This window comes from Ammospiza nelsoni, chromosome 11 (genome assembly GCF_027579445.1).
Source record: "Ammospiza nelsoni isolate bAmmNel1 chromosome 11, bAmmNel1.pri, whole genome shotgun sequence".
Classification (NCBI taxonomy): domain Eukaryota; kingdom Metazoa; phylum Chordata; class Aves; order Passeriformes; family Passerellidae; genus Ammospiza; species Ammospiza nelsoni.
In genome coordinates this window covers 14,275,718-14,298,990 of record NC_080643.1, presented here as the reverse complement: position 1 = coordinate 14,298,990, position 23,273 = coordinate 14,275,718, and the positions used below count along the sequence as shown (strand labels likewise).

General features: G+C 51.5%; 2 protein-coding genes across 2 annotated transcripts; one reads left to right on the top strand and one right to left on the bottom strand.

Moving 5' to 3' along the window:
• Positions 1 to 815: 815 nt before the first annotated feature.
• PARP3 (poly(ADP-ribose) polymerase family member 3) lies at positions 816 to 5,110 on the bottom strand. The gene is made up of 11 exons (XM_059480247.1): positions 5,068 to 5,110; positions 4,312 to 4,550; positions 3,990 to 4,115; positions 3,401 to 3,592; positions 2,916 to 3,051; positions 2,454 to 2,680; positions 2,166 to 2,315; positions 1,939 to 2,016; positions 1,522 to 1,699; positions 1,165 to 1,311; positions 816 to 1,054 (listed from the first exon to the last, which is right to left on the bottom strand). The coding sequence occupies exons 2-11, from the start codon at positions 4,492 to 4,494 to the stop codon at positions 885 to 887; spliced, it is 1,587 nt and encodes a 528-aa protein (XP_059336230.1). The 5' UTR covers positions 4,495 to 4,550; positions 5,068 to 5,110; the 3' UTR covers positions 816 to 884.
• A 1,398-nt stretch (positions 5,111 to 6,508) lies between these two features.
• On the top strand, positions 6,509 to 21,523 carry RBM5 (RNA binding motif protein 5). Its single transcript, XM_059479779.1, has 24 exons — positions 6,509 to 6,680; positions 6,789 to 7,233; positions 7,424 to 7,579; positions 9,536 to 9,605; positions 10,086 to 10,159; positions 12,469 to 12,552; positions 12,975 to 13,035; positions 13,193 to 13,258; positions 13,404 to 13,564; positions 14,505 to 14,602; positions 15,094 to 15,181; positions 15,420 to 15,497; positions 15,590 to 15,662; positions 16,166 to 16,251; positions 16,567 to 16,645; positions 16,894 to 16,985; positions 17,529 to 17,693; positions 18,162 to 18,308; positions 18,388 to 18,459; positions 19,190 to 19,369; positions 19,582 to 19,656; positions 20,091 to 20,188; positions 20,278 to 20,407; positions 20,906 to 21,523. The coding sequence occupies exons 1-24, from the start codon at positions 6,664 to 6,666 to the stop codon at positions 21,029 to 21,031; spliced, it is 2,721 nt and encodes a 906-aa protein (XP_059335762.1). The 5' UTR covers positions 6,509 to 6,663; the 3' UTR covers positions 21,032 to 21,523.
• Positions 21,524 to 23,273: the final 1,750 nt, after the last annotated feature.

Genomic DNA, 23,273 nt, shown 5'->3' with positions numbered 1-23,273 from the left:
GCCTGCAGCCCGCCAGCTGCGGATGGCACCAGCTGTCACTCCCGGCACTGCCTGCACTGCCTGCACCCGTGGCAGTCCCACGAGCACAGCTGCTGGGTCCTAGCAGCCGGCAGGGGCTCAGGAAGGGGGGATCAGGGTTCCTGAGCCCTGTGCCCCCCAGAATGGCCCCCCACTGCACCAGGCCTGGTCCTTCCACAGGAACACCTCAGCCCTTCCTTGGGCTCAGGGGACAGAGCTTACAGGCAGGTCTGCAGCAAATCATCTCCACTGGCACAGGGTACCACAGGGTGACTGATAAACAGGGGCATCAGGGTGACACAGCTGGGAGTTGCTCTTCCCTGGCAGCCTGGGCACCTGGACATGTGTTCAAGGGACACACGTGAGCACAGAGAGGGGCTTGGCATGGGTGCCAGCCTGGGGCAGGACAGCAGGCATGGCATGAGGCACAGCACTAGAGGGAGGGCAGGATGAATTCCTCCATGCCCAGGCAGGGCAGCAGATCTTGTTCATCCTCTGTAGCTCTGATGCCACAGGGTGGGCATGAGCCGTGTGCCTTGCTAAGGTGATGAGAGCAGCTGGCTCTTAAAAACAGCAGCTTTCATCTGAAGGCTTCAGCCCCTCAAGAGCCACCCATGCCATCCCTTCAGGGACCCACAGACACCCCTCCCTCCAGCACACCCGCCTTGCTGGGCAGGAAAGTGAGAGCAGCACCCGGTGCAAGGCACAGTGCTTTTATTGACAGTCAAAGCAAGCTCAGTGCCCATGCCAGCCTGTCCCTTGCCAAGTCCCCGGTGGGGTGGCCAGGAAATCCAGATCACTGTGCTCTGGGCTGGTGGGTGCGACCTCCTGGCGCTGGGCCAGGGCCAGGGTGCTCCCAGGCACCCTCAGAAGCGGAGCTGCACAAGGTAGCGGAGCCGGCACTGGCTCTCCTTGTAGATGAGGTACTCGCTCTGGCTGAAGGAGGAGTCCTTGTAGGTGGGCATGGGGATGGGCTTGCCCTGGCACACGAGCACCTTCTTGCCATCCAGCAGCATCTCCTCGTCCTGTGCAGGATCTGGGCCAGAGGCACCCCAGCACTACGTGAAACCTGAGATCTGGCCTCTCCCCCCGCCCTGTGTGCAGCACAACCCCAGAGCTGCCACAGCCCTGCTGCCCGCAGCTCACCCGGCTCTGTGCGGCCACAGGCCAGGACACTGTCATAGCCAGCAGGTGGCTCACGCAGCGTGGGGTCGTCGCTGGTGATGCGGTAGGGCTTGCCCAGGGCCACCTCCGACAGGAACATGATGCCAACATTCTTAGATGTACGGCCCACTGCCATGGGAGAAAAGGGAATGATATCACCATTCCTGGCACTCCCATCTGGTTGTGCCCGGGCCACGCTGGAGCACCGGGACCAATCACCATGGCAGGGAAGGGGCTCGGCAAGCCCACAGCTGCCTGGCAGGGGGTATGCAAGGGCAGCCAGGCTCACACAGACCCTGTGGGCATCACAGGCAGCCCAGCCCGTGGCAGGACTCTCACCATAGCTGGCTGACTTGCTGTTCTCAGAGGCAAAGTAGATGCCCCTGCCCACCCGGCCGCCGGAGTGGGGCATGATGCGCAGCCCGCTCCTCAGGATGGCCGCCACCACCGCCACACTCGTGCCGTGCCACAGCAGCCGCCGGTGCTCCAGCAGCTCGTGGGCCTTGAAACGCTCATCCTGCAGAGATCAGACATAAAGGCTGTCCACAGATGGACACATGGGGCCCAGGGGTGGAGGATTGCCACCCACCTCCCCAGTCCAGCCCCAGCACCCGGCTGGAGGGGCAGGAGAGTGGGTGCCTGTTCAGCCCTGGCCAGCTGGGCTGAATGCCCTCCTGGGTGGAGAAGCCCTAAAGCAATCCTGGGGTGCAGCCATGGCTTCCCCACTGTGACATGGGAGGTTCACCTCCTCCTCACCTCGCCATCTCGGGCCACCTGCCAGATGTTGAGGATGTGGAGTTTGTGCCCAGTCTGCATCACATAGGTCTGGATCAGCTGCCAAGGGGGAGGCAAAAAAGCTGTGTCATTCCAGGCAGCCATCTCAGCAATGCCCACGATCCCCCTGGGACTGTAGAAGCCTTTGGGGTGCCCACAGGCCTGACATAATTGTTTCCGATTATGGGACACTGTGGCACAAGCAGCACCTGGTATTCCCGGGAGGCCGGGTCAAGCAGGGAGAGCTGGCAACACAGCAGGGCATAATCCTGATCCAGTGGATGGGCAACTTCTTTCTCCTCCTCCTCCTTCTCTTTCTGAGCCTGCAGGCTCTGTGCAAGCTCAATGTCAGCCAGCACCTGGCAGGGACAGAACAGGGACATCCTCAGCACCAGTGCTGGGCACTGTACCAGAGAACCAGGGCAAGCCCAGCCTCCTGCCAGCAGCTCCTGCCCCACCAGGGAGGGATGCCAGGCACCGTGTGCTTGGCACCTCACCAGCAGCATGTCCTTCTTGGCACGCAGCAGCTCAGGGGAGTTGATGGTGGGTGGCCGTGCCCGCCCAAAGTTGTGTGGGACGATGGTGTAGAAGCGTGAGGAGAGTTCCTCCAGGCGGGTGGCCTGGGGGGGCTGCTCCCTCAGAGCTGCCTCCAGCTCCTCCAGTGCCTCAAAGCCCCTTGCTATCTGCTGCTTGCTCAGCTTCCCCAGAGGCATCTTCTTCACATCTGCAGGGGAGGACAAGGTGAACCCATCCACCCCACTCGCCCTGCAGCTACCTCTAAGAACCTCCAGTATCACCATGGGCAAGTGTGGGCACCCAGCATGGGGTGTCCACAGTCCCACCAGGTGCCAGGATATCAGAGGGGGTGCTCTAAAACCCATCAGCACCTCTGCTCCATTCACCTCCCCACCTGCACCCCCCGACAGAGCCCATGCCACCCATCAGCCGCCAGCTCCTACCGATGTTCATGGTCTGCATGGCATCCCGGAACATGTCACTGCTGAAGATCAGGGACACCAGGTCCTGCGTGGCTCTGTCCAAGGTGCAGGGCAGCACCCGCTGCTTGCACACCTTGTCCCCATCCACGGCATCCACCTGCAGACAACCCACATCAGCTGTGGGCCTGCAGGAGGCTGTGGGAGCACAGCACCAGGGCTGCCCACTCTGTGAGGAGAGCCCGGTCCTGGGGCAGCAGAGCAATGAGCAGGTGCTGCCTCCACTTCCATGGCCACCCACAAGGCCGTGTTTCTCATTCAGGATGCCCTCGTACTCTATTTTAACCCATTAGCCCCAAATCTCTGCCAGCAAGCTGCTTCAGCAAGCACCCAGACCGCCCTCAAAACCCATCCCATCCTGCTGAGCCTCTTGGATGTCCTGGTGTTCAGTGCACCAGGAGTGCAATGAGGACCATCCCACCATGGTGACAAGCTCTCTCAGTACTCACCCTGAGTGTAGTCTCCACCTCCTGCCCAGCCCCTGGCTGCACCTCAATGAGCGTGTACTTCCCTGAGTGGGCAACAAAGTTCTCCCTTGTTGCCCAGCTGTTCTTGGTCTTCTCCCGAAACTTCTTCTCAAAGTCCTTCTTGGCAGCCTCCAGGGAGGCACAGGGCATGAGCTTGGACTGGCCTGGCTCTCCCTGGCAATGGAGAGCAGCGGTCAGGAGCTCCCCTGCATCCCTGCTCCACCAGCCCCATGCCAGTGGAAGCGGACAGGCAGGAGCAAGGGGATAGCAATGCTGTGGGGCAGTGAGCAGGAATGTGCTGAGCCACCAGCTCAGGAAGACACCCCAGGACTCCTTGCTGGGCTCTCACACTCACATTCACTGCAGGGACAGGTGCCACATGCCCCAGACAGGCAGGCTATGTTGTGTGGGGAAAAGTCCTTTAAGTCCCCCATTAAAGTGCTATAGCAGGACACTTGGGTGTTTGCTTTGGGACCAGGCACCACCAGGCTCACCCTCAGTTTTTGGGGCTCTGAAGGCAGGGTGGGGCCAGCTGAGGTGCAGGGGATGAGCGATGCCCAGGGGGACTCACCACGCGGCCCCAGCGGCTCCAGACACTGTAGGCACCATCGTGCTCCAGGAGCTGGATGATGTAGAACTTGTTGTTGTTGGCACTGATGTTGGTCTGGTTCAGGGTGCAATCATAGTCCTCATAGACCTACAGCGAGTGACATGGCCTGGGCTGGCACCTGGGAGCGTTCGGGGAAGGAGAGGGGGCAGAAATGTCCCAGTGGGAACACACGGGGTCTGCAAGGGAAATCGGGGCTGCCCCTGTGTCAGCAGGGCAGGGGCTGGTCTGAGACTGCCCCAAGCCTCCCCCCCTGCCCCTCTGAGCAGCCCAGCCCTGCTCTCACCCGGGCACCCGGTGCTGAGCTCAGCGGGCACAGCCCATCAATCGTGGCGGGCGGCTTCTCCTTGGCAGAGGTTTTCAGGGTTGCCAAGGTGGAGCTCCAGGCGTCGTCCTCCTTTTCCACTTTCGGTTTCTTTTCCCTGCTGTCTGGCTGCTTCGAGGAGGAAGCTTGGCGCTTGGAAGCCATGACTGAGCCCCCCCTGCTGTCACCGGTCAGCACAGCCTTAATCCCCCAGAAAAATCCTTGGGGACAGCAGAGGGAGAGGTGAGAGATGCCATGCTGCCCTTCCGGGAAAGTCCAGCGGGCTGTGCCCTGCTTTCCCTGTGCCTTCAGCCCACAGCAGGGCTGGAGGAGGGGATGGGACCTCTGCCCACAATCCTGCCACTGTGTTCAGGGTGGGTGGAAGAGCCTCTGAGCACCCTTCAGCCCTTGAGGGACCCCAGAGTGGAAAGAGCCCAGTGACACAGAGCTGAGGGGGAGCACAGGGGAGCTGTGTCCCCACCTCCCCTCACCAGGACCCCCCAGTCCACACAAGTGTGTCCCCAAGGCTCGGCCAGCTCTGTGCCCCCAGGGACATACGAGAGGGGAAACAATGCAACCACACACCACCTGACACTAAATGTCATCCCTCAGTCGCTCTCAAGAGCAGTGAAATGCTTTGATTTGGGCAGGAGGGGGCTCGGACAGCCCCTGTGTGCTGTGCCCCTGCCATCCCAGCTGAGGACAGCAGTGGGGACAGGGGGACAGGCTGTGTCCTACCTGCTCCTGCTGCCCAGGGCTGCCTGCAAGAGCTGCCGGGAGCCTCCAGGCTGGCCGGGCAGCCTGCCCAGAGGAGAAACTTTTTCCTTAGGCAGCACCCGGGGATGACAGCGGAAACAGCTGAGACGCCTCCGGGCAGCAGCGCATGCACCCTGTGACAGAGCTGCCTGCTGCTCGGCTCCACTGCATGCACTGTCTGTACTGCCATCTGTCTGTCTGTCTGTCTGCAGTGCCTGCCTGCAGTGCCTGCACTGCCTGTACTCTCTGTGTGTCTGTCTGCACTGCCTGTCTGCTTGCACTGCCTATACTGTCTGTCTGTACTGCCTGTCTGTCTGCAGTGCCTGCACTGTCTATACTGCCTGTCTGTACTGCCTGTACTGTCTGTCTGCACTGCCTGTCTGGCTGGCTGTTTGTCTGTACTGCCTGTTACTGCACTGCCTGCACTGCCTGTCTGTCTGTCTGCACTTCCTGTCTGCCTGTACTGCCTGCACTGCCAAGCAGTCCCTGGATGAGGTGTGACCCTTACCCCACCCTGCTCTCCGGCCAGCCCCACTCCGCCGTGCTCTTAGACTAACAAAATGGTCTTGAAAAAAAATAAAGATGGCACAATTTTTTGTATCATTTAAAAATATATTTTGTTGGGTCCCAAGAAAACTCTCAGGACTGAGGGTCAGGCAGTGAGGAGGACCTGACTGCATTTGAATGTGGTTTGATGGGCTCTCAGCAGCCTCTGCCTTCTCCTGCCATGCTCCGAAGGGTCCAGGTCCAGGCAGGAGAGCTGTGCAGGAGCAGGGACTGTGCTGGTGCCATGGGAAGGGGGTAGAGGGGACCTTGGTGCTGGGAATATGGAGAGGACAACATTGCTGGGGCCAAAGTCTGGTTGGCTTTGCAGGTCCTGGGCTTGGCCATGTGAGCCCAGGCAGTGCAGGTGGGGATACAGCCCCATGTCCTCCCTTGGGGACAGAAATTATTCACTTTTAACTGAGGCAGGTGCCCCCCAAAGGGACCATAGGCCATGACAACTATTTAGCTATTGACAGGGGGAGGAGCTGAGGTTCTTCACTGTGGAGAAGAGAGGACTCCAGGAGGAACTTAAGACCCCCTTCCAGTCCGCAAAGGGGCTCCAAGTCGGCTGGAGAGGGGCTTTGGATGGGGCATACGGTAACAGCACAAGGGATAACTGCTTTCAACTGACAGCAGTTTTGGATGGTTCATGAGGAAGAAATGCACTGCGGCGAGGCACGGGGAGCTGTTTCACAGAGCAGTTGCGCTGCCCTATTCCTGGCAGTGTCCAGAGTCAGGCTGGACGGGGCTCAAAGCATCCCGCTCCCATGATGGGGGGGGAGGCCGCACCGCAGGGCCCTTAATGGCGTCAGCGCCTCTCCCTAACTACATTTCCCGGCGTGCCGCGCGGCCGCTGCGCCTGCGCCCCGATTGGAAGCTTCCAGTCGGGGCGCGAGGTGGCTGCTGGGTACAAGACGGGCGGTCCCTTAGGCGCCATTTTGTGGCGAGGTAGCGAGAGGGACTGTGCGGGTGTGCTTGGCGTGTGGTGCCGGATCGTGCTGTGCCTGGTGCCTGCGGATCCTGGGCGGCAGCATGGGCTCGGACAAGCGGTGAGTGGCGGCGGGAGGGCGAGGGGAGACGGGAGGAGGCGGGAGGACGGGTGGTGGGGGTCGCGGCGGGCGCTTCACGCTCTGAGCTCGGCCCGCTGTGCCCCGCAGGGTGAGCCGGACGGAGCGGAGCGGCCGCTACGGGTCCATCGTGGAGAGGGAGGACCGCGACGAGCGGGAGTCCCGCAGCCGGCGGAGGGATGACTACAAGAGGTCCAGCGAGGAGCGCCGCGGTGACCGCTATGATGACTATCGCGACTACGATAGCAGAGACTACGACAACCGAGACTACGACAGCCGCGATAGCCGAGACTGCCGCGACTACGACAGTCGGGACTACGACAGCCGAGACAGCCGGGTCTGCCGAGACTACGATAGTCGCGACAGCCGCGATTGCCGAGACTACGATAGCCGAGATTGCCGCGACTACGACAGCCGGGACAGCCGAGACTACGATTGCCGGGACTACGATAGTCGGGATTGCCGAGACTACGACAGTCGCGATAGCCGAGACTATGATAGAGACTACGACAGCCGCGATTACGATAGCCCCGAGGTGAGTGGGGCCGGGGGCCGGTACTGCGGGACGGAGGGCGCCGGGAGCGGGCTGGAGCCCGGAGCGCTGCCTGGGGCCGTGCGGAGCAGCCCCGGGCCGGCGGGCGGTGTCGGTATCGCCGTCCGTTCGTGTGGCACTGTGGGGACACCGCGGGGAATCGCGGTGCCTAACCCTGGCCGCTGGCTTCCAGAGGGAGCGGGAGCGCAGGAACAGCGACAAGTCGGAGGACGGGTACCATTCCGATGGCGACTACGGCGAGCACGACTACCGGAACGATATTAACGATGAGAAAGAAAGCAAGACCATCATGTTGCGTGGGCTCCCCATCACGGTCACGGAGAGCGATGTGAGTAGCCGGGCAGGGCCGTGCCTGCCTTGCCCCCGGGCAGGGCCGTGCCGGAGCGGCTGCTGCCATTTTGTTGAGCGCTGCATCATGGTGGCCGCTCTCTAGCGCTGTCGCGCTGCCATTTTGAGTTCTGAAAGCATTTAAACTCCCAGTGTTAAGTAATAGAGGTCAGTTCAACTTTAAACAGTCCCTTTCAGACGGAACGAACTGTGAATATTCGTTTTTTCACGGATGTTTTTTCTAAGAGTGGATTTTAAACTATCTGCTCCTTGCCGCTTTTCTGTGTGGGAGGGAAGAGGCAGATTTTTTCTGCTGCTTCGCTCCACTGCAGGGAGGGGGGAGGGGGACAGAGACAAAGAGGTGGCAATCACCAGTTTTTCTGCTCTTTATCGAGGCCAGAACTTGTGACCGATGGGGTCACACACAGTCACCGAGCTCCTCAGCCGAGCACAGCCCCGCACAAAGCTGCTTTGTGTGGGCACAGCTGTGGGAGTCAAAATGGCTGCTGCCGAGCTGAGGGAGCAAGTACTAAAGAGCTTGGTGCTTGCTTGTCTGACGTATTTATTTGAAAGATGTTAAAGCTTTAAGGTTTCTTATCTATGGTAACTTTTTAGGGTTTCTCTTCTTACTGGGTTATTTTGGTTACCAACATATAAGCGCTATTTGAGGGGTAAAAGCTGAGCCCAGTTTGTTTCCAGTCAAGACTCCGCCTCTCCCTTCGATGTGTATACGCCTTAATTGCTAACACAGGGAATACATTTGCACCATTTCTACAATGCAGATTTTTTCCTTTGCTTTTTCGTTGATTGCTTGTTACCCTCTTGATTTTGAGGGTTCCTAATCACCATATAGTGCTCTAACATTTTCGTGAGTGTTTGAAATCAAGTGTAGGTTGCTGCATACAAATGAGACAGTCCAGTCGGACATTACACAGAACACTTTAGAACAGTTCTTGTTTGAGATAATGGTGCAGTTCTACAGTTGTGCAATAACCGTAGCATAATTTATAGGAATGGTTAGTTCTGGACTCAGAGTGTAGACAATGCATCTTGCAACGTGGAGTTGAATTCTTACATTAACACTACTTCTGGTTGTGTACACAATTCTCTTTTTTTTCTACATTTTTCATAAGAAAAATTCACTTGCATGTTGGTATTATTTCCAGTCAGCATATAAATGGGCAGCTTTAGATAAGTTTTTGTTCTGATGAGCAGCCCTGTTGCATGTAATGTACTTTGAATTCTGTGAAAGCTGCTGAAAAACCTTGTGTCTTCTGCTCTAGAATTAAAGAATTTGTTAGTGTTTGTTTTTCCTCCATGCCTCTGCACACTGGCTGAGGCTGCCTGTGCCACAGCAGCTTTGTTACACCAGAAGAACTGACATTTCTTTAGCTTTTTATGGGATGACACGTTCTTTACAAATCTGCTTTATCTTGAAGAACTGATGAGATCTTTAGCATGAGGCTTAGGAATACATTGATCATGGAGCCTTGCAGTGCAGGCTTCTTGTTTTTCATTGCTAGGAGCAAAGGGATACCAGTACTGTTCTTTTTAAAATCTTGTGATCGTGCACAGATCTATGACCAAATACTGAGAGCACTGACCAATAATCCGACCAAATGAGAGCACTGACCAATAATCCGACCAAATGAGAGCACTGACCAATAATCTGACCAAATGAGAACACTGACCGATAATCTGTTCTGTGGCTGAGAACACACAATCATAAGGGTTCAGTTTCTGGATGATTCAATGTCCTGAGTGAGAATTACAGTTACGGACTTGGATGCTCATCAGCCCCTGTTGGGTTCTCAGTAAATGTCTTCTTTGTCTTTGAGATACTGTTAAAAACATTGTTTTGTGTATCTCTTTCATGGTACTGCAAGGTAGGTGGTTTCTGTGACTTCTTTCTGCCAAGCTATGAAAATTTTAACTGTTGGATCAAAATCTTCTGCAGATTCGTGAGCTTATTGAGTCCTTTGAAGGTCCTCAGCCTGCAGACGTGAGGCTGATGAAGAGAAAGACAGGTGAGAGCTCTTAATCCAGTTTTTGACATCACCTTCCTCTTCCCCAGCCCAAAAGAGTATCCAGAATTGTCCCCAAACTGCAAGCACATGCAATTAAAAAAAAAAAAAGGTTTGCCATGGCTAAGGAATGTGGCTTTTTGGAAGACTTAGATAGCTGTTCAACATGTTAAAAGAAGTCTGTCTACAGGGGGTTTTGTTAACAGGTATTGGTAAGTAATAATAGTGTAAACCCATTTAATAGTATGTAGTGTGTTGCATGGTTACCCTTAAAGATGGATTCAGATGGAGTGAAATGTAGCCAGTTAAGGCAGCTTGGTTCCTTGCCATGGCAAAATAACAAGCAGATCCCAGCAGTTGACTGACGTCGCATTTGTAAAGCTGCTTTGTCATGAAGTAATGAAGCAGTTGGAGAGAGATTCACCTGTTTTAAAGGAACTGACTAACACAAGTATCCCGTCTATATCTGAATGCTGTCTCTAGGTGTAAGCCGTGGTTTCGCCTTCGTGGAGTTTTATCACTTTCAAGATGCTACCAGCTGGATGGAAGCCAATCAGGTTGCTTCACTCACCAAGTCTAGATATTCCTGAAAATGGAACAAGTCTGTACAGTTTAATGAGAAAAAAAAAAAAAAAAGGAAAAAATAGAGGTGGAAGGAGTGGTTTGTTCCATAACAGTGATTTAAAGAATAAAAGCTTTGTATATATTAAAATTTGTAACATAGAAGATAAAATTAAGAGAAAAAGTTCTACTTTGGTAAAAGGTGCCATTGTTTTAAATGACTTGGTTTCCATTTAATTGGCTTATGAAGATTAGGCTAGTATTCGTTAAAAAATCCTAGCTTATTTCCACTTAAAGTTTCCTTCTCTGTTGTCAGAGAAAGCACCACATCTCTGTGTTGCATTGGTATTAACCCTGAAAGAGAAGTGTCAGTTCTTGGCAATAATCTGCTACCCCAGTTAAAGAGGGGGAACTGGCTCTTATAGAGAAAAAAGCATATTCATTTCAACTAAATTAGGCAGACAGTGAGATCTCACATCTGTTAGACACTGTATTTTGGCTTTTTTGTTACTATGACTTGATAAGGAGCCAAAATGCAGTAAGAATCCTCTGGTTTGTTTTCCTGTGAGATTTTCCTGTAGCCCTGCAAACAGTTTCACTTGCTTTCGCTACTTTGAGATTCATAACCTATTTTAACAACAGAACTTAAAAATACTCTCAAAGTGAGCAAAGTGTCAAATCACAGATTTTTTTTCCTGCACCTGAATATTTGATGCAGTGGTCCTATGACAACATTATGACTGGTTTTCTGCTCTGTTGATGTTATAATAAAGAAACAGCACCATCATGGGATTCATGGCAGTTCCAGCAGATGGAAGTTGTCATATGCCTTGTGCTGGCATAGTGGTTCATATGTCCCACACTATGGATGACATCCCCAGCCAGAGAGCAGCTTTCAAATTCTGTTTCCTGATGTGCTGCTCAGTAGGGCAGGTGGCTATTGGGGAGAGACCAATACCAAGAAATTAATGCTGAGCATATTTTCAGAAATTAATTTTTTAATATATACAAAGCTATACTGATGCATAATTTATTGAAATATACTCAAATTCACTCCAGTAAGCAACCACCTTAGTAGTAGGGAAAACATAGCCTGTCCCCAGCAGCCGGGTTGCTGCCTGTTAGATGACAGAACGATGTATTGCAACTATGCCAGCAGCCTTGTTTCTATGTGTGCACATCCAGTGAGTGCTGGGCCCTCCAACCCTCCCTCCTGCCGGTAGGAGCAATGGCTTTGCCCTGTTCAGTCGTGCAGAATGTGAGAGCCTTATTCATGCTACGTGCTAGATCTGTGTCAGACCCTGTTATCAGAAAAGCCACTGGTCCTGACACTGATACTCTGTAGAAAGCCAACCTGCTATAAAAATGGTTCTGCCGTTGCAGTGTCTGGGGTGTGGCCTCTAATATGCACTTCCTCACATGTGCTTCCACCTGTTTGACCAAAATATGTTGAGAGCCATATTTTGAAAGGTCCTTCTGCATACCCACGTTTGGCAAAGCGTGAGGCTGAGAGTCAAGGCTTCTTAATAGCTGTAAATTCCTAACTCCTCTGAAGTCAGAGTGAGAGGACATGCTGAAAGCATTATGAACTTTTCCTACCCCTGGAGAAGCTTCACGTGCAATCTAGTTACTCATTTTGGAGAGCTCTTGCCTGAACGAAGAACACAAACCTCTTGTGCAGGCTTCCAATTGAACTGATGCAGTAGTCAAATGAAACCACTCTTGAGTTATGTTTCAGTTGATGGCACTTGTAATCCAGCCTTCAAGAAGTCTAAGCAGGGTCCCTTTGGGAGGAATTACTGTATTTTCAAGGGGACACTTCTGAAGTGTGCTTGGAAAAGTAAATCCAAATGTGGTTAAAAGGTCTGGGGTGTTTGGAGTAGGGGATGAAGTGAAGCAGTCACCTAAGGACATGTTTAAAAAGTCTCACAGTGCTATACCAGAAGTGAATAGAAATGGGGGCAAAGAGACTCCTAAAAATGTGTTAATCTGAATGCAGCAGATTAGGACTCTGTCTCCTTCGAGACACTTTCTGGTTCCATGTCAGCGTTTAGTGTTTGGCAGCTTTTTCTACACTCCCTGATTCTGTTTATCTTTGCTCCACATCCCATTCTCTTACTGCCCTCGTCCTCCTCTCTGCAGGATTGGATGGGCAGGGTGTAGGTGGCGGTGGTTGTCCTCCACATCCTCCCCATATGTTGTCCATTTAATTCAGGAGCACTGATTCCTCCGAAGGGTGCTCTGCCATGGGAAAATGGACGTGTGTGTCTTGATACAGGAATAATTGAAACCACTTTTTTTGCAGAAAAAGCTGGTGATCCAAGGGAAGCAGATTGCAATGCACTACAGCAACCCAAGGCCTAAATTTGAGGATTGGCTCTGCAACAAGGTACAGCACATGTTTCTGTGAGAGTTTGTCTTACTCTGGAGCTCACTGCTTGCTCAGTGGTTTAAAGAAAGTGACACCTAAATCAGACCTGCTCCTGCTCCCATAAAGTTAAATTATTCCCCAGCATGTGTTCCCTTCTAACACTGCTTTTAGTGACTGTGTTGTGACTACACTTGGGATTGTAAGCCAGAGACTACTCAGTTAAAATAACTAATGTGGGATGACTAGGCAGAAAGTAGCTGGGATGTTCTGGAAAGCAGCTGTGATGCAGATAAGGGTGGCTTTTGATGTTCTGGATTATTCTGGTGGGTGGGGCTTTGTTGTGTTACTTTATGTGACTGTCTGGGTTTTGTTAGTGTACAGCAAATGCAGCATTACTAAAATTACCCAAGTTCTTACTGGGCTTCTGTTGTTTGTCACAGTGCTGCCTTTACAACTTCAGGAGGAGGCTCAAATGCTTCCGCTGTGGAGCGGACAAGTTTGGTACGTTACCATCATCTCTTTCATGTCCAGCTTGTGGGAAACTCTCTGGCCTATGTAGAAACCAGAGTTCCATGTAGGTTCTAGACTGGCTTATGAAATGCTGAGCTTGAAGTGAATGAACCATGTCCTGACTGAAATATTTTCTCTTCATACAAAGATTCAGAACAGGAGGTACCACCTGGGGCAGCAGAAGCCGTTCAGTCTGTGGATTATTACTGTGATAGTAAGTGATCTTTGACTTACTCTAGAATGTGAAACCTAAACACACGTACTAAAAATCCTTTCTGTACCTCAGCCTGCCTGCTGAAGGACTTGAAACACTGCAGAGCTATGATGTGCACTGCTAATGTCATCCTTTTTCTCCTCAGCCATCATTCTTCGAAACATTGCTCCTCACACAGTGGTGGAATCCATCATGACTGCCTTGTCTCCCTATGCCTCTCTGGCAGTCAATAATATTCGTCTCATCAAAGACAAGCAGACTCAGCAGAACAGAGGCTTTGCGTTTGTGCAGCTGTCTTCTGCCATGGTGAGGACTTTACTGGTGTTCTGGAGAGAATCAGCTGCTTAACCTCCTTCTCTGCATTGCAGCATTTAGAGCCCTGAGCTGTCTCTAGGACTGTCCCCCTTCAAGGAGTGTTGATGGATGCAGTGTGTCAAAGCTGATAATATGTAGCTGCAGTTTGAAAGGTGGTGGGACGTTGGGAGCAGGTTGAAAATCTATTTTGGTAGCAGAGTTCTGTTCTGAATTGCAGCTTAGCTTTGTGCTTTGATTGCAGAAGTACTGCTGTGGGATCATACTTTGACAGATTCTAAGATGTGGGGCATACAGTGTGGGAACACGTGCATAGAGTTAGGCTTCTTCCACCTGGAGAAGAGAGGAGGCAGATGTTGCTCTTCTTAGCAGCATCCAGTGGGAGGGTGTAAGGACAGCAGAAACATTCTCAAGGAGAGGACAAAAGGGAGCAGCCATAAATTGAAACACAGGAAATTGCAGAGATATGAGAAAAGCCTCCTCCTGGATGTGACATAGTGCTGGCTGGGTTAACCATTGGATTGAATGATTTTAAAGGTCCTTTCCAACCTGAATGATTCATTGAGTCTGTACATGAAACTCGAGCAGCAGTGTGATCTGTTTGGACCTGCTTTAATCAGAGGAAAGGGTTGGATTAAAACAGGTGCCTAATCTCAGTTTTTACTATTCCATTTGGAGTAGTTTGTGTCTTGATGAAGCTAAGCTTCTGGAACATATTTAATACTATGTGACCCAGGGAAAGGCTCAGTATTTTCACATGGGCTAACAGGGGTTTCACTGTGCTCTTCTGCACATGTGTAATGTGAGGAGATGGAGGTGTTTTTACATCTTTAGCTCTTTTCAGTGGCTGTACATGAAAAGGTGGAGTTTGGGGGACTTATGGATCCCCCTCAGTGAACTGCCCTTCATAATAATGAGTATTTTTTTTTTGTAGGATGCTTCTCAACTGCTACAAATTTTACAAAGTCTTCAGCCACCGCTAAAAATTGATGGCAAAACAATTGGTGTTGACTTTGCAAAGAGTGCCAGAAAGTGAGTTTGATAGCAGTCAATTGCAATTTTGGTTTTTGCTTTTTTTTTTTTTATTCACATACCCACCCCTTCCCTTTATATTGGATGGTTTCTTCTTGTCACCCACGCTTTTATTAAGCTTATTCTAACTCCAAAGTTTTACTTCCTGTAAGTCACTTGTGTTGCATGCATCATGCTCTTCACTGTGTACCCGGAGAGTGAAAGCAGTGTTCCTCACAACCCTGCTTCCATCCTCTGAAGATAACACTGTAACTGTTTGTGTGCACAGCACATTTGTTTCCTTGGATACCTGACTTGTTACCAACTCTACAACAATGAACCTGAAGTTCCTTTACTTGCCAAACAATGTTTTGGCTTGTGTTATAAAACATTCTGAATGTTTCATAACTGCCAAGAAATCCATGTGTGAGGGCAGACTCCACCTCCTTGCATAGGGAGACACTTCAGTAAAAAGCAGAACTTACTCAAGTGCCTGATTTTTGTGATTGCAGAGACCTGCTTCTCCCAGACGGTAACAGAGTCAGCGCCTTCTCTGTGGCAAGTACAGCCATTGCTGCAGCCCAGTGGTCATCCACCCAGGTATGATTTGGAGACTGCTACTCATAGTCCTGCTTTCTTGAAAATTGAAATGCAGACCGTGTAATTGCCCTGCTGGCCACCTGCTTGGTTCAGTTTGATGGCAGATTCAGCCATGACAGATCTGGTCCGCACACAATCAGTTTGGAGCCTAGGCAGTGAGGTGCATGAAATTATTTAATAAAGTCCCTGACAAATTATTTAACCTGTCCCTGACAAATACTATCTTCTTGAATTTCAGCCACAGACTGGAGAGGGCAGCACCCTTGACTACAGCTATCTCCAGTCAGGACAGGAGGGATACTCACAGTATGCTCAGGTTAGTAGTAGAGATTATGCTCAAGCAGTAGGTTGTCATAATTTGGATATGCAGATTACTCACCTTGTGTTGTCATTCATTTCCCTTTACAGTATTCCCAGGATTATCAGCAGTACTACCAAAATCAAGGAGGAGTGTTGGACACAGACACAGCTACCATATCAGGTAGTGTTTCCAGCATCTTAGAAGCAGTTGTTTGAAATTATAATTTTGCAGTAGTGTTTTGTTGTTTGGCTGCACAGAAGACTTGGCTCATTTTGCTCTCAGGATGTCTGAATGAGGATGCATTACTAGAGAGCTGTAGCAGATTTGTTGAAGTGGAATCTCTCGTGCAAGATGAGAGAGAAGCCTTAGTTTCAGACTGTTGACAAAGGCTTTGAACTTACGCTAGCAGTGTAAGCAGCTCTAGCAAATGTTCAGCACTAAGAGCTGTAGAAGCCAGGAATTGCTGACTTTGGGAGCAGAATATTTCCTCCTGAAAAGGAAACTATTCCTTCTCTGGGTAGAAGATACCCACTGTGTATCTATCTCCTTTAGAACGTTTATTTCCTTGTTTGGCTGCTGGAGCTGGAATTAGTAGCTGGAACTATAAACAAAATAATTTTAGCCCTAGGATGCAGTAGTTTTACAAATTAGTTGGCTTATACATTGCTGCTCTCTTTTGGCAGGAGCTCCGGTCACTACAACAACAGCTGCAGTCGTGTCCCAGAGTCCTCAGCTGTATAATCAGCAGACAAACTCACCTGACTCTCCGGTAATTACAGCCCTGATGAGTCCTTGCTTTCAAAGCCTGGCATATGTGGCTTAGCTGTAGCCTTTGATTTTTTAAGTGGATGGTACAGCAAAGCTTCTGAGTGTCCGTGGGTTAGTCACAGTGCTTGTGGTCATAAGTCACCTGCCATTTTTTTGGAATGGTTTTGTTCTTTGCTAAAGGTGAGTGCCAAGCATGCTGGTGAGGAGGAGTTAGCTGTCGTACGCGTAGGGTGCGCTGCTCACGCCTTGGCTCGCTGTCCTTGTTTTCTTGGTGACAGATTTTCTAATTGAGGGTTGTGGTTTGGGTTTTTTTCAGACACAATCAGCACCACCTACCACTAGCACTCAGGCACAGGCAGCTCCTCCGACTGGCGTAGTGCCTGGAACCAAGTACGGTAAGTGCTCGGGAGCTGCTCTTGGGGACCGGTTTCTGTCACTGTAGCAATAAAGCTCAGCTTTGGCCATGTGCTCCATCACCCTGTCATGGTGAAGCTGCCCCTGGAGAGCGTTGGCTGCATGAGCCCTTTACAGACGTGTCTGCCGTTGTGGCTGCTGTAATCTCCGAATTTTACCTGAAATGTAGAAAGATACCTGTCTGAATTCGTCTGGAACGACCATGTCCCACGCTTTAATTTTTTTACAGCTGTCCCTGATACTTCCACCTACCAATATGATGAATCTTCAGGATATTATTATGATCCTATAACAGGGCTCTACTATGATCCTAATTCCCAGGTAAACGCAAGTTCTTCCCACATGTCTTAACTGTTAAGGTCCATTAGTTTCCTATCTCTCATCATACGAGTGACATTTGAAGTGCACAACATACCAAATGTTGCAGATAACTCTCAGCAGTGTGTGTAGGGCTGGGACTTGATTTCCCTCTGGTATAGCCCTGCATTTTTCTCTCCTTTTCCTTAATTTTCCTCCACATTTGGCCCATATAGGATTAGCACTTGTCACAGCCACTATAACTGAGCTATTTTGTTGCGGAGTGCCCAGCAAAGTGCACCCAGCTCTGGGCTCTGGTGGGTCGTCTCTTGGGAGAAGCAAAAGATTCTCCATAGTGCTGTTGGGCAGAACCACCTGTGTTTGGGGACAGAGGCTTCAGCCACTTCCTGCCTTTCGACTCCTCTGTGGAGTCTGCAAAACTTGTTTGGACTCTACAAAACGCCTTCCCGTGTGGTGCAGTAGTGTGAATCAGCTTGTTTGGGTTCTCCCGTGGACACTGAGCTTGTGTGAGGTGTTTAACTGCCTGCTTCTCCTTTCCTCTGGCAGTATTACTACAATGCCTTAACCCAGCAGTACCTGTACTGGGATGGCGAAAAGGAGACCTACATGCCTGCAGCAGAAGGTGTCACGTACCAACAGACAGCTACCACAACCACCACCAAAGAAGTGAAAGAGAAGAAAGAGAAACCTAAAAGTAAAACAGCCCAACAGGTAAAAGACAGAATGGGTTCATTACTGGGATGAAATCTTCTCTGTGGAATGGGATATTTCTCCTTTCTCATGAGAAAGGAAATCCTAGGTTATTCAGTGAGGTGCATGCCTTCAATTTGCAGGCACTGTGGGGGGCTGAGGAGAGGTGGAGTTGGCAAGGCTTCAGTGCAGAAATAAGCTCTGCATAGGAGTGCTTATGGAATGCTGCCAGGATCAGTGGGAGTATAACTGAGCCATCACATAGAGGATTAGCTTGATAAGAAGGGTTTGTACAGTAAAAGCAGCAAGCTGTGTTATCTTTGAACGCTGTATACAGGGAAACACCTGCACTGCATCCAGTGTTCTGTGGTTTAAAAATAAAAGGTAGTGGGTTGACTTGTTCTGAAACTGCATGTGAGATTGAACGGGTGTCATAAGAGATTGATAGCTTTGAGAGGAGCTGTGTGAGCAAACCACTCTGCATTTCAGATTGCTAAAGACATGGAGCGCTGGGCAAAGAGTTTGAACAAGCAGAAAGAGAACTTCAAGAACAGCTTCCAGCCACTGAGTACCAGGGAGGAGGAGCGGAAGGAATCAGCAGCTGCAGATGCAGGCTTTGCCCTCTTTGAGAAAAAGGTGAAGGGGCTGGCAGTGGTGTGTGCTGGGGTTCCTGTGACAGAGAGCTCTGTGCTCATGGCATTCTTGTCTCATCCAGGGAGCTCTGTCTGAGCGACAGCAGATCTTGCCAGAGGTGTTGAAAAATGGAGATGATGAAAATCCACTAAAGGTGAGGAGCTCTAGCCAAAACTTGCTTTCAAACCTGGATTTCCATGGCATTACCTGTAAAAAGTGGTGCTGATGATTGCAGCGATGTGGTCCAGGTGCAGTAGGTTGGGTGACTGAGATACACTGAGGACAGCTGTGATTCTTCTTAGCCTTGGGCTCAGTTGGGGTTTTGAGGTTTCTACATAGGCTGTACTTAGAAGTATTGTTTGGCTAATGGGAACTGTCTTGCAGTTGGTGTGTGGTATGTACTTCTTGTGAGTTGCAGTACTCACAAGTGTGGGCCCAGTACTTAATACACCTAGTGAGGGTGGCTTGAGGGACCCTGCAACAAAGGTGGCAGAGAACGCTGAACTACTTACCATGTTTGTATCAGTCTTCACTGCCAAGGCCAGCCCTTAGGAATCCCTGACCCAGGGGAACATGAGAAAAGGAGCTAGCACTGGAAGGTTTTCCTAGAGAGACTCTGGAGTCTCCTTTCCTAGAGATGCTCAGAGGTCATCAGGACACAGTCCTGAGCAGTATGTGCTAGTGGCAGACCCTGCTTAAGCAGGAGGGTTGGACTGGATGACCTCCAGTGGTCCTCTCCAACATGAGGCATTCTGTGATTTCATCCTTAGTAATTGGGAGCATGCTGTTCCTCCTGTGATACACATCTGCAGCCTTTGTTCCCTCTTTGTGCTCTCTGAACTGTGGCACTGTTGCACTCCCCTAATGCTGTCTTTGCTTTTCAGCGTGGCCTTGTGGCTGCCTACAGTGGTGACAGCGATAACGATGAGGACTTGCTGGAAAGAATGGAGAATGAGGAGGAGAAGCTGACTGACTGGAAGAAGATGGCTTGTCTGCTGTGTAGAAGGCAGTTCCCAAACAAAGATGCTCTGATTCGTCACCAGCAGTTGTCTGACTTGCACAAGGTAGTTACGCTATGTAGTGAGGAAAACACTGGGGTTGTCATAATTAGGTGTGTAAACCAGAAACCATGAGGCATGGTGCTGTTTGGAAAAGTGTTTTTCTTAAAGCAAAAATCAGCAGGTGGATTTTTGCTCTCCCAAAAGTCAGCTACTTCATTTAAGAAGAACTGTTGTGGATTTCATGTTGTTAAAGTGAATCTCTCTTCTTGTTTCAGCAAAACATGGATATCTACAGGAGATCAAAGCTTTCCGAGCAGGAACTTGAAGCCTTGGAGCTGCGTGAGAGAGAGGTCAGTGTTGAGATGAGCAGATGAGTAGCTAATGGAAAACCTGTGCAGGTGATCTGTTGAGCTCTCCTTATCCTGACACACGTCACTGGAGATAATCCTTGTAAGCCAACCCCTTTTCCAGTCAAGGTTCAGAGCTGCCCTGTTAGATGGAGAGAAGTGTCCTGTGTCCCACAGATCTGGCTTAGCATGGAAGGCTCATTCCACCTCTAGCTCAGGGCTGCCAGGCTGGGGCTAGAAACCTACAAGTCTCTTCTTACCCCAGTGCTGGTTCAGATGGTGCTCCAGGGACTTGGGTCTTGGGCTCTGCTGTTGGTGGTGTTGGTATTAGTGGGCTGCAGTCTAAAGCATTCTGACTCCCATTTATCTGACTCCCATAGCTCAAAGCTGAACAAAAGTGTCTTGAAGTCCATGCTAACTGTAATTGCTTTGTGCAGATGAAATACAGAGACAGAGCAGCTGAGAGGCGGGAAAAGTACGGCATCCCGGAGCCGCCAGAGCCCAAGCGCAAGAAGGTCTACGATGCAGGCACAGTGTACGTATCTGAGAGCTCTCAGCAACTGTCTCAGTGCACCATGAGCAGTGAGGGTGGCTTGTTAGTTAACTCTTCTCTTCTTCCTGCAGCAATTATGAGCAGCCCACCAAAGATGGCCTTGACAACAGTAATATCGGGAACAAGATGCTGCAGGCCATGGGCTGGAGGGAAGGTTCAGGCTTGGGAAGGAAGTGTCAGGGCATCACAGCACCCATTGAGGTAAGTAAAGAGGGATGTCTCCTTGAGGAGGTTTGGTGCCTTTGTTTTTTTCTTGTTTAACCAGAAGCACTTGCTGCTGAAGAGCTCTGAAGGAATAAACTGCCAGCCACTGCAAAGCTGCCTCTGTTTATGTTGGCCCCTGCTAATGTTTGTCCCATTGCATGCTGAAGCAGAGGCATGGCTGTGCCTTCCTCCCTTTGGCATTTGAGTCCTGAGGCACTCTGGCCCCAGTACACCAGGAGGGGCTGCCCTCCCTCCAGTTGTTGCCTTTCCTGGCCTTGCTTGTGCTGTTAGGAGCTGTTCTGCACAGTTGGACTGGGGCCAGAGTAGCGTGAGGTATGGGGTATTAGATGTGCTGCAGTCTCTTGGTGTCCATGGTGGTATTTATGGCTGTAGAGATCCCCAGGGAAGCTGGGTGGATTGATGGGATTTTTGGTGGTGCCTTCGTGGTGGTTTGGCCCCTCACTGCAGAGCTGAAGCGTGTCCCTTCCCTTGCAGGCCCAGGTACGAATGAGAGGAGCTGGCTTGGGAGCCAAGGGCAGCTCCTACGGCGTCTCCACGGCGGATTCGTACAAAGACGCGGTGCGGAAAGCCATGTTCGCTCGCTTCACGGAGATGGAGTGACCCCTGCCTGCAGAGCACTTCTTGTTAGCAAGAACTGACTGTTAAACTCTGTAGCCTTGGTGACCTGGCTGTATGCTGGCTTTGGTTTAGAGTTGACCATTTCATTCCCTTGGACGTTGTTCCCTGCTCAGCATGTAACAAACGCTTCCATGAGCAGATTGTTTGAACTGACTCAACTTCATGCTGGAGAGCTCCTGGTTAGACCAAAGGGGATGGCTGATCTTTGTATGGTCGTGTATATAGTGTAATGTATTCTGTGTTCTAGCATGTTGTCCAGGTGCCGCTCCTGCCCCCTGGAGCAGCAGCAGGACCTGATAGCTGTGCTTTCAAACTGTCTCTGCTCTCCTTTTGTTGTATTGTCTGTCTGTGTTTTTTTGGAGAATTTTCCTGTACATTTTGTATGATACATCTTTGTATAGACTTTTTGAAGACTTTGATTCTAGTTGCCAATTTGGCTCATTTCCAAATGAAATACATCCAAAAATTATCCTATTTCTGTTTCTCGGTGGGTGAATGAAGAATTAAGTTGCCAATGCTACTTGTCCTTTCTGTCATTCTGCTTCTTCTCTGATGAGACTTGATCCTGGAGTCTCCGTTCCATGCAGTTCTCCACTCGCCTCCCTCCTTTCTCCCTGTGCTGTGCCTTGTTTTCAGCATCTTTCTCACAGCTCCAGCCTGGATGGTGGCTGGTGCAGCATCAGATCTCTCTGCAGCCCTTCTTGCCATCACTGTGGGAGCAGGAGAGGTGCAGCAGCAGTGTCTGCACTTGCCCAGAACCCTGGGAGTTACCTGCTGGCCCTTTGGTGGGCAGGGAGGGCGGTGACGTGTGGCACCTCTGGGAAGGTTCCTGTGCTTCACCTCGGCTTCTTCTGGGCTGCCTCGGTGCTGTGGGGGAGCTGCAGGCTGGGTGATGGGAGGATGAGGTTCCCCAGAGGTGTCCTGCAGCCGTCCTGTTACTGCCTTTCTGTTCTCTGCTGTGCTGTGCCTTGTTCACGCTCCTCTTCACAAGAGCCAGGGTAATCAGAGCCCATCTCAGCCCTGAGCTCTGCCTTTGCTGGTGCTGGGGGCTGTGGGGTCTTGCTCAGCCTTCACACACAGCTGAGCCAGCAGTGGGCTCTCCTGATGTCCAGGTGGGTGTAAGAAGGGGTAGGATGAAGCAGGAGCAGCTTCACCGTTCATGCTTGGTGCAAAGCCCTTCTGGGGATCAAGGCCAGCATCCTCTGGCTCCTGTTTGGAATGGGTGAATCCTGCTTTGCCGGCTGCTCTAGCTGCACCTCTGCCCCTGTTGCACTGTCACGCTGCTGCCTGATTTTTGAGGGGTGCCTGGCTTGGGATGAGCCAAGCTGGGGAATGCCCCCAGTTCTGCATCAGGGCCGGGACCGCAGGGCTTGGGGACCCTGCCAGAGTGGCCGGGCCTTTCCACCAGGTGGCAGGCGTGGCCCAGCTTGACAGTGTCTGTGGCGGGCTGCCGAGCATCGCTGGGGCTCCAGGGCTTCTCCCTAGCCTGTGACATTCCCTCTTCGGCTCCACAGAGGAAGCCGGCTGGCTTGAAACAACCTCAAAGTGACGGTTCCAGCTTCCCCTGAGGGGGTTGACAGGGAAGGCAGCCCTGGTGCACTGCGATGGGGCCCGTGTGCCCTTGGCAGCCTCCCCCCACTCCCTGTGTGTCCCACTGGCCACTGAAGTGCTCTGCTGCTCTGGGCTGTAAATGGGGGGGTTTGTTTCCCAGCAGGTGGGTTCGATGGATCGATAAAGTCCATTTGTGTAGCTCAGCTTCTTCCCAGCCCATCGATCCCTGTCCCAGTGCGTCCTCCTGCCGAGGGGTGATGCTGCGGGCACGGGGGGAGGGCCTGCAGTGGGCACAGCAGTGTTCTGTCAGATTCACTCCTTCCTTGCTGTAGCCAAGCGCTGCCCCAGTGCCCCATGCCCCAGGAGCATGCCATGGGGGCACAGGGATCTGCTGATGGGATTAACTGCTAGAAGGGGATGCCCAAAGCAGGGTCCCTTCCTGGGGCGAGGCTTTAATGGGGTCCTGGGCTTGCAACCACCCCCTCTTGTCAGATGGTTAAAGCCGACATTCCTGGGCTAGGGCACTGCTGCTGGGTGCCCAGGGAACAAGACAAGCTGGGGAGAGGGGGGTTTGCAGCCTCCCCACTCCCAGGCAGGCCCTGAGCCCCATGCCAGGCGCTGGAGCAGGGCATGGAGGCACCACCGCCTGCCAGCGCCCGCGCCTCCAATTTAG

Coding starts and splice junctions, on each gene's coding strand:
- PARP3 (XM_059480247.1), bottom strand. CDS start 4,494: ATGGCTTCCAAGCGCCAAGCTTCCTCCTCGAAGCAGCCAGACAGCAGG. Junction 3,593..3,989: donor GGAGCCGCTGGGGCCGCGTG/GTGAGTCCCCCT, acceptor CTCCATTGCCAG/GGAGAGCCAGGCCAGTCCAA. Junction 1,700..1,938: donor AGGTGGCCCGAGATGGCGAG/GTGAGGAGGAGG, acceptor TGATCTCTGCAG/GATGAGCGTTTCAAGGCCCA.
- RBM5 (XM_059479779.1), top strand. Junction 15,663..16,165: donor AGACACAGCTACCATATCAG/GTAGTGTTTCCA, acceptor CTCTTTTGGCAG/GAGCTCCGGTCACTACAACA. Junction 20,189..20,277: donor GTCTACGATGCAGGCACAGT/GTACGTATCTGA, acceptor TTCTTCCTGCAG/CAATTATGAGCAGCCCACCA.